Raw genomic sequence first — 13,320 nt, forward strand, 5'->3', positions numbered from 1 at the left:
CTTGGGCAATGAGAACTGGCAGCAGAGTTTGTACATTTAAACTCTCCTGGGTCACTTTTAAATACAGCCATATGTGCCTAGAAATGCTAATGACTCTAGAGGCTTACCAGGGAGAATACTAGAAACATATAGAAATTCCTGGACCTAAAAGCTCTGAAGGCATTTAGATGCTAATGTCAGAAAGTTTAGAAGAGTCCCTCTCTCCTCTTCCTCAGAGCACAAGACCAAGATTTGTTTGCCAGCCTTGGCTGTCCTTTAATAATCCAAAGTGACAAGAGATATCAGGGAATGAGGTGACTCTGGAATAGGCTGTGTCCACTTGGTTAAAAAAAGATTGCTTAGTAAGAGCAAAACCCCATGGGATTATAAATGCGGGTTAAGAAGGTATCAAAAAGTTAAGAAATAATAAGTTCTGGTGAAGATGTGGAGAAACAGGAACCTGTTAATGGGAACTATTGGTGGAAAACTAAATTGATGGAGCCACTGTGGGAAACAATATGGAAGTTCCTCAAGAAATTAAAAATAGAACCACCATGTGATCCAATAATTTCACTTCTGGATATATACCCAAAGAATATGAAAACACTCCTTTAAACAGTGTGTTGTAGCCAAATATAGAAACAACCCAAGTGCCCAACAATGGATAAATGAATTAAAATGTGATATATATATATATATATATATATATATATATATATGCATAGCGGACATATAGAAACAACCCAAGTACCCAACAATGGATAAATGAATTAAGATGTGATATATATGCATAACAGAATACTCGGTTGTAAAAAAAGATTAAATCTTGCCAGTTGAAGCAACATAGGTGGACATTGAGGAGATTATGCTAAGTGAAGTAAGTCAGAGAGAAAAAGGCAAACACCTTATGATTTCACTCATTTGTGGAGTATAAAGGAAAAAAAAAACTAACAAAACAAAGCAAAAGTAAACACTTAGACTCTGACAACAGAATGGTGATTAACAGAGGGGAAGAAAAAAAGGAGGGAGTAGTTAGAGGGGGCCAATTAATTGTTGGTGGATGGTGACTGGACATTTGGTGGTGTATGAGGTGTGATATATAGTTGCTGAGGTGAGAAAGTATATACCTGAAACCTGGACAGTGTTGTAAACTAGTGTTATTTCAGTGTAAAAAAAAAAAAGAATGAAAATGTGACTCAAGAACACCCCCCCCACCTCCAGCCGTGGAGAGCTTAACCAATGGAACTGAGATTAAAGCCTAAATAAGTGATTTCAGTTTCTATTAATCAAAACTCTCTTGTCAACTTCTATCATAAATGTAAAGATGTTGGAACTGAAAAATCCCCTTACAGATCTTGAGTTCAACAGATGAGAAACTGAGGCCTGGAATGATGAAGCAATCAAACACCAGATGAGGCAGAACAGAGCTGTCACACCAAGTTTCCTTACTTCAGGAGTAATGGATTTTTTTTTTTTTTCCTGTTTCAAAACACGTTTTTGCAAAGATAGACCAAGAAGTGAAAGCAACAAAATCCCTTGGGTACCTATTGATGCTTTTACATACACTTTTTTTTTTAAAGATTTATTTATTTTTATACAAGAGCTGGCGTACAGGCCAGAGGTGTGGGAGGGTGAAAGGATTCACCAGAGACAGAGCAGGGAGCAGAATAGGCAGATGACAGAAATATACTGCTGAGGGGAGCAGCAGGCGTGACAGGAGAGGTCTGTGGCACCATGTGGGATTCTCGCCGGCCAGCAGGGATCGAACCCACACTGCTGAGTCTGCCGACAGCTTCACAGCACGGCGCTCAACCTGCTGCACCACCGGGGAGGCCCTACATACACTTTTTAATCACTGAACAAACTTCTGACATAGTTATTGACCTTGTGTTCAAAATCATATAACAAGGGAAAAATGGAAGCTCAGAAAGTCTCAATTACTTTACAAAGTCACATTACAAAAAGTAAAAGTGCTAGGGTTTCTACTCAACAGACACATTCAGATAATACTGCAATAACTTTGATATTGGCAATTTCAGACTTTGTGACTTTGGCAGAGTGTTTATATTTTGAAAATAACTCTCCCTGAATTTTTGGCATTTTACCACTTATTAATCACTTGCCAGATCAACCATAAACATTGGTGAAGATGGGCATCCCTGGTGGCACAGGCGGTTGAGCGTAGCGCTGTGAACCTGTCTGCAGCCTCTGCCGTGCCAGTTCAATCCCCATCATGGCGCAGCAGACCTCTTCTGTCTCGCCCACTGCTCCCCTCAGCAGTGTATTTCGGTCAGTCTGCCTGTTCTGCTCCCCACTCTGTCTCTGGTGAATCCTCTCATCCTCCCGCACATCTGGCCTGTACCCCGATTTTTATATAAATAAAGAAAAAAAAGATGAGACACCAACTGATACACTATGTCTCAAGTTGCTTATTTATTTGCTATTTAGGTTTCCATGTTTGAAAGGCAATTTTATTAAGATGAAACAGTTAATCTCATTACCTAAAGTTTATTATCTAAATGTCCTATGTCACTGAGATTATAACTGGCAGTTGAGAGATGAGAAACATACCAGTGTAATTCATTGCAGTTAATTCACTGCCTGATTTAAGAGTTTGACCTTAATTGTTTCTTATCAGAGAATATTCTTGTTTTCAATGAGTGATATGGTGTTTGTTAGCCAACAATCAGAAAGGTGAGCCAGGGTCAGACAGGGAGTGTCTCAGTTGCCCAGCTGCTCTCTGAGCAACGTAGTAGCTAGAGGCAGAGTGTGTCTGGCAAAGATACAGATGGAGAAACTCAACCATTGCCAAAATCAGAGTTATAAATCTGCCATACGTGCAAAGTGGTGTCCAACGTGGACTGGAGGCCTTATCAAAGAGAATCTCCCTCCCTCTCTCCAAACAATCAGACCCTGTGGGAGAGTATAGGGCCCAATGGTAAGAGAAACAGCCCCCATGTGTGGTCAGCAAAATGCAGAAAAATGAAAATCCATGCAACCCACTCAAGTTCAGAAACCTAGATTGTTTCATCAGTCATCTCTGTCTACTGTGGTTTGAACCAAAAACCAGGAACATCTTCCTACCTTCATGTTCTAAAATGATCCCTTTCTCCCCTCCTCTCCATTCCTCCTTCGTTAGGTAAACATTCACAATCACTTAATATATTCCAGGTGTTATGCCAGTAACTGGGCACATAGATACATCTTTGCTCTGATTTTTTATTTTCTTTTTTGCTTCGTATCTTAGTTGTGATTTGAATGTTGTTGGCCAATAGTAGCAATTCGTGTATTGCTGATTACCTTTAACATGAGAGACTTAGGTCATTATATGTGTGAATTTGAGCCTCATTAACTTTTTTTTTTAAGTTTTTTTTTATTTTCTATTTATTTATACAAGCACTGAGTACAGTCAGAAGCACGGGAGGGTGAGAGAATTCACCAGAGCCAGAGTGGGGAGCAGAGCAGGCAGAAAGACCAAAGTACACTGCTGAGGGGAGCAGCGGGCGGCAGGAGAGGTCTGCGCACCATGTGGGACCCTCCTCTGGTGGCCGGGGAGCAGCCGGGGATCGAACCGGCGCTGCAGAGGCTGTGCGCAGCTTCGCAACCCAGCGCTCAACTGCTACATCACCGAGGATAGCCTCATTAACTTTTAAATGACAAGTTCTAGTTGGTCTAATATACCTTAAAGTGAGTTTATTTTTAAAAAAGATTTATTTATTTATACAAGCACTGGGTACAGTCAGAAGTGTGGGAGGGTGAGAGGATTCACCAGAGACAGAGGGGGGAACAGAACAGGCAGACCGATGAAATACACTGCTGAGAGGAGCAGCGGGCAAGACAGGAGAGGTCTCTCGCACCATGTGGGACCCTCACCGGCAGCCGGGGATCGAACCGGCGCTGCAGAGGCTGCGGGCAGCTTCATAGCCCAGTGTTCAACCGTTGCGCCACCAGGGGAGGCCCTAGAGTGAGTTTTTTAGCTGTGTGAGTGTGTGTGTGTGCTTAAATATATTTTAACAAGAGTAGGTGGTATATAGATTTCTTCACATATTTGCTTGATTGTTCTTGTTCCCCCTCTCCTTTCATTCACCGAATGGAGAATTTCTAGAGTTTGCACATCTCTTTACTATAGATTGAGAATTTGGGGGCTTCTGAAATGATTGAAGCAAGCAGTACATATTTAATTCTGCTGTTTATTATTTTTCATCCATTTCCCTGATTAACTCTTTAATCATATTTCGTTTTGTGACGTTATATATTTTTTAGTTTATTGGTGTCCTGGCCACCTTCCATCTCCCCCTCCACCCCACCCTCCATGTATCTGTTTACTTTCTCTAGTACTAAAACAATTTCTGGCAGAATGGGTTGCAAAATTATGCAAAACTGAATAAAAATTAATAAATGAGTGAGTCTAATTTAAAAAAGATAGTTCAGTTTATATTACTTAGTCCTTTTTATTTATTTATTTTTATTTATTTATTTATTCTTAAACAGTCCATCAAGAATTCCATGCTTTCTGACCTATACTGGGAATTTCCTGCAGAGTTCATCCTCAGACAAATGAAGGTCAGAGACTTCTACCATAAGTAGTTTCTTTAGAGATTCAATCTTCTACTCATTCACAAAATATTGATTGAGCCTGCTATTTATTATTCCCTGTTCTAGTCACCAAACAAGGAAGAAACAAGGGAGGGCAAAAGTCCTTCCCATTAGGATGTCACAGTCAAATGAAGAGGGACATACACCATAATTGCAATTAATTCGGTAAATGTCAGGATAGAGATCTGTATAATGTGCTGTGGCAGCAGAGAGAAGATGGGGTCTTCCTTTTCCTGATGTGAGCTAGCTAAGACTTTTTAGAGGACAGTGACATTTTCACTGCATCCAGAAAAATAATGAATAGAAATCATTTTCCCTAATTTATCATTTTCCTCATTAAACACATATTCCAAGAGACCTTCACTGTTCTAACATGCTTCCTCCATTCAAAACTGAATAACTCCTGTGTACCTTCCACTGGGCTTAGGCTGTGGGGGTACAACCAAGATTAAGACAGGCAGGACATCCTATCACAATCATAAGATATCATTATCTGAGATAATTGCTAGAAAACGCAAACACAAGGTAACAAACTCATATACAGAAAGAATACCTAAGCTAGTCTGTAGGATCAGAGAAAGCTCTTTCAAGGAAATTCTACTTCATGTATCTGAGTGTGCATGAATTTATCCCCATCTGTTGACTCAGATAAAATGCAGTAGAGTGGTCCCATCATGTACATTAGGGACAAACAAATCCACTTGGTACGTTTTGTTAGTAGAGATAAATTTTATGATCAATGAGGGAAGCCTGGGTTCTTGAAGATCATCAAGCACGTTTACATGACAGAGCACCAGCTCATTGTTAATTCCAACACATGTAAGGTACAAAACAGTTCTAACACTGCACAGTGTTGTCCACACAGCACCTGCCAAGGTGATCCCTGGATTATTGTTTACCTGTCTGCTCCTGAATTGTGTCTGTTCCCACTGCTTCTCCCTCATGCTGACTTGCTTGTCTCCCTCCATGCTAGTCCTGAGCCACTGTCTCACCTGTAGTCCGCCTGGGCCTGGCCTCTGTCCAGGACCTCCCTGCCCTTCCTGGTGGATTCTGTCCGATTCAGACCCTGTGGTACCATGTTATCCTATGCTCATGCCTGTTCTCTGTTAGGGCTGGGGTTGAACAACCCAAGAAGGTGTCATTGCCTTTTACAGTGAGGCAAAGCGGTATGGTAGACTCTTCAGATTTAAAGGCTAAGGGTCATTTAGTTCAGCTAAAAGTGTTATTCTGACTGAGATGTAGTCATAATAAATTTATTGTCAGACTCATTTGTGTTTTTAAAACTGCATTTGTCAAAATAATGAAGGTAGCTTATGACTATTAAGGTTAATTATCTTAACGTGTTTCTGTTGTTTAGTGGTTCTTTGCTTTCTCTACTTTCCTATTTTCTCTGTTGTCAAATGGAACCAGCACTTTCCTTTTCAAGGTCACACCAGCCAGATTTAGGTCACCAGAGAGGCAGGTTATAGTCGGGCAGAACTTTATGAGCCTTGTTAATCTGCAAGGATGTCAAAGACCTGATTGCCTATGAGATAGGCCATATAAAGTGTTCATTATTCATTGCTTTCCTGTGAAATGAAAGTAAAGCTTTTTTTTTGCTTTTTTCTTTTTTGAGTATGCCTCACATTCCAGGTTCTAGGCAAGGGGAGAAGCAAACATCCAATTTAACTGGAGGAGCTCAGAGCCTTTAGGGATAGATTGTGATGGGATAAGAATCACAATGAAGGTCCAGACAAGTGTTCTTGGCAGAGGAGGCTAAAAGGGCTCCTGTCATTAAAGATGGCATGTAATAACTAGCGACACTCAGTAGAGTCTTCTAGCTGAGTCGCACATTTGGCACTAGGAATGAAAACTGACTAGAGCAAGTCTGGCTTTTCCAGAAGGAGGAAACTCCTTTCTACTACCTAGGAGCCTTTGTCCTTGTAATGTAAGTCAGACATAATTTGTCTGATGTTACAAGATGTGTGTGTGTGTGCATGTGCGTGTGTGTTAGTAGATTAGATAGTTTTGGAGGATAGAAGTCCTTTATTCACCTTGTAATCTGCCTCCGCAGAATTACAGCAGAGTGCTTTGCCATAATAATAGAATAATAGGGCCTCCCTGGTAGCTCAAGGGGTTAAGACGCAACCTATGAAGATTTCCACAGCCTCTGTAGCACGAGTTCGATCCCTGGCCAGGGAGCTACCCACATGGCACAGCAGACCTTTCCTGTCTTGCCCGCTGCTCCCCCTCGGCAGTGTATTTCAGTCAGTCTGCCTGTTCTGTTCCCCACTCTGTCTCTGGTGAATCCTCTCACCCCCCCACACCTCTGGCCTGTACCCTCGTTCTTGTATGAATAAATAAATAAATCTTTTTAAAAAAAGAATAGAGTTATAATGATGATGATTGTTATGGTGGTTCAGTTTTTATTGCTGATGATTGAACAATAAAGACAAATTTAGTCTCTCAGATAAAGTACAATATATTTCAGGAACTGTCCTAAGCAATTCACATATATACATAATATACATTACATAATGAATATATACATTGTTTTATCTACATGATTTAACCCATCAAATATACATTATCCCTGTAATAGAGATTGTTATCCTGGTTGTACAGATGAGATACCTGAGGCATAGAGGAAGTAAAAAACTTCATCAAAGTTATCAGAGCTAACAAATCACAAACCCCAGCTCTAATATCAGGAAACCCTGGTTCCACAGTCCTTCCTCTTAATAACTAAATGTTTACTTTGTAGTTTCTCAATCAAAATATTTGTTGATTTTGTGCTTAATACTGAGAACACAGAAAAAATATATATGTCAAATGCAATATACTTTAACCACTGAAGGACTCAAGTTGTCTTAAAGTACTAAATAGAATGGTACCTTGGAAATAGAACAATAGTCACATTCTAGAATTGCCTCAAATACTAGGTATACCTAACCCTTCAGCTTCTTCATTCATAAAAGGAAGGAAAAACATCTATAAATTCTACTTTTTATATTCTGTAGTTTATTTCTGTCACCCAGTGTGCCATTCATGATATTGTTGTCCTTTTCCCTCTACACAGATAATCCAAAATGAAATGAGGAATATAAGGCATAGGAATTCGTAAAAGATTGATAATGTTGGGGCCTCCCCGGTGGCGCAGCGGTTGAGCGCTGGGTTGCGAAGCTGCCCGCGGCCTCTGCGGCGCCGGTTCGATCCCCGGCTGCTCCCTGGCCACCTGGAGGAGGGTCCCACATGGCGTGCAGACCTCTCCTGCCGCCCACTGCTCCCCTCAGCAGTGTACTTCGGTCCTTCTGCCTGCTCTGCTCCCTGCTCTGGCTCTGGTGAATTCTCTCACCCTCCCGCACTTCTGACTGTACCCAGTGCATGTATAAACAACAACAACAAAAAAAATAAATAAACCATGCCTCTATAAAAAAAAAAAAAAAGATTGATAATGTTTATCTAAAACCACAAGCATGTGCATAAAAAATAAATGTATAAGATCTCCTCCTTCTGGGAAATTGTGGAAATTAGGAAAATTAAAATAGCATATTATGTGCCAGATGTAGGGTAATTTTCTTAACATTGTTGAAACTTCATCTTTACCAGTAAACTAGGGGTAATAATATCTCACTATGGATCTTGTGAGCATGAAAAATACTATGATAAAATGCCTGCAACCCAATTTTCTGTAGGTGATGGTAATTGTGAAAATTTTATTCTTCATTGATGGCTCTCAGTCTTCAATTGTGGCAATGTCAGAATTTGTGACAACTAACCACCTTTCAGTTCCTAATTTTGAAAAGGGAATACATTGTACTAGGTACTACGAGGATAATGAAGAAATGCAAGGTGTCATCCCTGTCATCAGGGAGTTCATAATCTGTGTTAGAGCATTATGATTTAAATGGCAACATATATTAGTTCAAGGTGACAAGAGAGATGCCAATCATAAAGAGAGAACAGTCAACTAGTTCAGAGTAGGAGAAATATAACTCAGACAGACATGTGAAAATGAAGGATTATCATGTCAGTAATGGCAGGATTACCATATCATGAAGTAAGACTTTATTGTGATGTGTGCATGTAATGCTATATTGGGCACAGGGGCTGCCCCAGTTACTCTCATCATTGCAAGTCATACACTGAGCTAAATCAGTCCCAGCATGAGCTTATCATAAATCATATGACAACTTAATTATTTCAACTTATTTTATAGGACCTTAGAATTTAATTTCATAAATAGAAATCTAAGTTATCAATTATTGATCTGTTTTATTCTTTTGAAGGGTTCAGCACAAACCACTATTTAGCTCCATCTTTCCAATATGGCGGGATTATGGATCCTCAGAAGTTTTTTTCAAGCCACTGTTCTCTTTTATCAGACAACTTGACATTTCTTAAACATTCCTTCCCCAGATTTTTATTGGTGAGATATCCATGTATTTCATAAAGTCAACCAGAGAATCTTTGATTGCCCAGGAGAAAACTATTCTGACCGGAGAATGCTGTTACCTAAGCCCCTTATTCCGAAGGATCATACGATTCATAGGTAAGTACAAAAATATGCTGAGCTAAGGCCTCAGTTGCAGGTGTAACTTACTAAACTTACTGAAACTAGACCCACTTGATAAAACAAACTAAATTGTGAATGTATCAACTTCAAAAGCAAGGGTTGCTTTGAGAATTTCCCAGGGAGCACAAAAATTGAGCCTAATTCTAGCGCCTTGTTCATTTTTTTTATCCTTGTATAAAGTGGTACTTATTAAACTATCCTACCAATGATTTCAAATTTGGATTTTTCCTTATGCAATATTTATTGGTGATTCCCCCCTGAAATTGCATCCTCATATTGACTGGAATTGCCATGTACACTTTAAGTGAGCCAGCAAGGGTGGACTTTATCAGTGGCAGTGGGGCACTGATAAAGCAAATTTAGAAATAAATGTCCGGACAAAGATTGCCCATCCAATAATTTTGTTATACCAGGAACTTATCAAAATATGAGCAACCAAATCCATCAGGTCCTTGAAAATAGTTGCAGAACAAATTGGTTTACTAGTGTTCAGGATATGGAATAATTAAGGCATGATCTACATCTCTCCTTCTAGGACTTTTCTAAAACTTCTGAGGTGATATTGATGATGATTATAGACATGAGAATGAATGTGTGTGGTGGCTTAGGTAGGAATTTAGGTCTTGCAGCATTCCTAGGTGGTAAGTACTCAGTAAATAACTATTACAGTGACTTGGTGAGATCCTACAAAAACCTACTGACCCCATCTTCATGGGAGCCTGTATAAAATGTGAATATGACTTACATTAAAACAAGCCATTTCAAAATGTAGAACTGACAACTAGAAAACTGAGGACTAGAATATGGCACGTTCTCAACTCTTTTGGTTATCCTTGATATTTTTATTTCCTGTTGTAGACAGAGGTGGAATTTCTCAAGTCAGGAACAGAAGTCCACATCAAAATCAAATATGCAGTAACTTCTGTGGTTGGAGTGGAAGTGAGGGGAGTAATAAGGTAGTGAGACTAAGAAAATCGAATTTAAAATCAGCAACCTCTAGCATTAAAATAGTCTTTCTCATTTACTGATCTTATTGGTAGAATAAACTGTGGTGGAACTCTGCAGTTGGCTCATTGGGGGTACCCTGATCAATGAGGTCCTACTGTCTTGTTCATTAATTGCAAACAAGGATACCTTCCAAAGATATCCAGAGTTTGATCACTTCTAGAGTGGCTACATAACAATCTATGAGAGAAAAGAATACTTACTGTACAGGACAATGGATTAAACACTTCTTAGGCATTATTTCACTGAATCCACACAACACCCTATAATATATTGTTACAATCCTAATTGTACAGTGAAGAAGATGATAAAAAATGGGATAATAACTTTTCTCAGTGATGGATACATACACAGGTGTATTTGATTCAGGGGAGATCTTATGATGACTGTCTGAACTGCCTCCAGTGTATGTAATTAAAGCAACTTACTTAAGTAAAGGATTATTATGTTATAATCAAATGGAAATATTTTTCAAAGTCACTGTTACTTTTCCTTGACAAATATCAGTCATACCTATTGCTAGCCACTCCAGCTGGGAAAGCATCCAAAGAATGGAAATCTTAGCTGGCACCTGACATTTATAGAGACCTGCCTGCATTCATTGGCAGGACAAGTCTTTGTTCATTGAGAGATGTCTGAAGACTCCCATCATTCGGTAATGAATCCTGCCTATTTCCTGTTGTGATTCCTGAAAATCCACTTGATTTAGTGCACTAGGCTGAGGCATGGCTTCAGGAAGACCACTATTATTTGTTTTGTTTTGTTTTGTTTTTTTAAGATTTATTTATTTATTTATTTATACAAGCACTGGGTACAATCAGAAGCGCAGGAGGGTGAGAGAATTCACCAGAGCCAGGGCGGGAAACAGTACAGGCAGACTGATGATACACTGCTGAGGGGAGCAGCAGGTGGCAGGAAAGATCTGTGCGCCATGTGGGACCCTCGCCCAGTGGCCGGGGATCGAACTGGCGCTGCAGAAGCTTGATGGCAACTTCGCAGCCCAGTGTTCAACCGCTGCGCCACCAGGGAGGCCCAGGAAGACCACTATTACAGTAGATATTTTCCACCCTAGAGGAGCATCATATTCCTATTTTCAGAATCAGTGACACATGTATCTATTTGAGTCTATCATAAGCTAACGAAGTATTGGAACCTGGGATGATATGGCTTGGATATTTAGGTGAGAACAGTTAGCGTTCAGACGCATAAGATATTTCTCTTAGAGAAGGAATCCTAGAATAGGGAGTGAACAGGCAGGCAATGTGTAAGCCTTGGAGAATTAGAGGAAATGGCTTTGAAAGGGAAGAGAGATTGCTGGATAAAGAAGCAGTCCTCTTTTATTTTATGGAAACAGGATCTTTCTAGTTGCTAAAATAAAAAAACTTGAAGTCATATTATGCTATCCAAGAACTTATCAGAAATTAAAATTTTAAACTTAAAACCCTTGTTAGAAATTTTGATACCAACTAAATCAGAAAATCTGGGGATGAAGTTTCATGATCTGTTTCACAAGTCATAGGTGATTCTGAGGCATGCTAACACGTGAGAGCCATGTTTTAGGCCATTAAAATTTCTTGTTTTTTTAAGTGATTTATCTTCATCTTGTCTTGCAACTTGGCTTTCTTCACCCCAGTACTACAAATATACCATCCATTAGACATTTTGTAGATCTTTTTGAAGCGAAAATATAATCAAGTCATTTCCCTGCTTAAAACATCTCAGTGCATTCCTAGTGTTCCTAACAGGGAATTGCTTTGTTTGGGTCCTCCTCAGATGCTGCTCCTTCTGTCTAGAATATTCCACTGCCTCCCTGTCGCCACTAAAGCTAGCCCAGTCCCACACACCCTTCAAAGTGCTGCTCACAAATTATCTCTTTAGTGATCCAGACTAGCTTCCTCCTCCTCCTCTGAACTTTACACCTATGTCTTCTATGGGCATTTACCATATTACTATACTTTTTTTGTCTGTTGCTCCTATTAATTTGTGATCCATTGGAGAGCAAAGATTGTATCTTTTCCATTTTGCATACTGAAAAATGTATGGAAAATAGTAGGTTTTCAATAAAAATTTTTTGATGAGAAAAGAGCAAAGTTTAACTCTCTGAAGTCACAGATTTTGCCTAGAATTGCTTCTGTAAATGCTGATTCTTAAATATTCATTTGCTTCCTGTTTAATTAACTTTATTACCACTCATCAGCTTAGTTCTGGGAAATTAAAGTGTGCAAATAAGGCAATTTCTAAGAGAAGGTCAGAGAAGTTTATTCTGACTTTTCATATAGGCAATTGGGAGCAGGAGTTCTATTTATCTTAAAGAAGCATAACTTTTTCTGAGTATGCAATTTTTTTTCATGCAAGGAAAAAAACACACTACTTGACATAAAGGTCCCTTAAATGAAGATTTTTTTGAAAAAATTAAAGTAAAATAAGGTAGTAATCAAAGTATATTAGGAATGTTATTATAAAGACCTAACAGTCTTTTTCTTTTCTCTAGTCCAGTAGCCACTAAAATACATACAATGCAGTTGGCATTAGAAAATGACAACTATTTCAGCTAGCTATTCTAATTAAATTTGAAATAGCATGACTGTTCCCTTGAAGTTTATGTAATTATTCTAGAATCCATCACGATAGTATATCCCAACAAATACAATCAACTTCACATTGCAAAAATGAGCAATACATTAGCAAAGTATTTTTAAAGAAAATAAGGGAGTAGCTGTCAAAGATGAGAAAAAACTCAGGATTCTAATACATATCTGGTGACAGCAAGTTGATCTACCTGTTCTACGTGCAATTTGGCTGTGTATTTCAATAACCTTAAAAATACCCACTAACCTAAAATTCCACTTCAGATAATCTCTTAAGGAAGTGATCAGAGAAATTGATGTTTGTGTTCTAAAATTATTTTATCCTAATATGTTAGAAATACCTAATTTTTTTAAAAAATAATGCTGCAATCATAAATTACCATCTCAGAAAACAATTTTTTTTAGAATTTCTAATGAAAGGAGAAATAGTGTTATATGAAAGTTAAGATACTAGGAATCCATAATTCAAAATAAACTGGTTAAAACTTGTGTGTGTGTGTTTGTGTGTGTGTGCGTGCATCCATAGAAAAGAGTTTGAAAGGAAGTATACTAAGTTAACTGTTAGCACTTCTGAGTTGTAGCATGATGGATGAATAA

The 13,320-nt window shown here is 38.8% G+C and overlaps 1 protein-coding gene across 1 annotated transcript in view; it reads left to right on the forward strand.

Moving 5' to 3' along the window:
* The window catches only part of PLPPR1 (phospholipid phosphatase related 1), a gene marked incomplete at both ends in the record, with an annotated part of 95,502 nt that overhangs the window by 57,905 nt on the left and 24,277 nt on the right, over window positions 1-13,320 (forward strand). Inside the window, one exon of the mRNA XM_084236138.1 lies at window positions 8,974-9,106. Coding sequence (XP_084092264.1) covers window positions 8,974-9,106 — 133 coding nt within the window. The remainder of the gene's footprint in view (window positions 1-8,973; window positions 9,107-13,320) is intronic.

The sequence above is a fragment of the Talpa europaea genome (genome assembly GCF_964194135.1).
Source record: "Talpa europaea genome assembly, chromosome: 7".
In the NCBI taxonomy this organism is placed as follows: domain Eukaryota; kingdom Metazoa; phylum Chordata; class Mammalia; order Eulipotyphla; family Talpidae; genus Talpa; species Talpa europaea.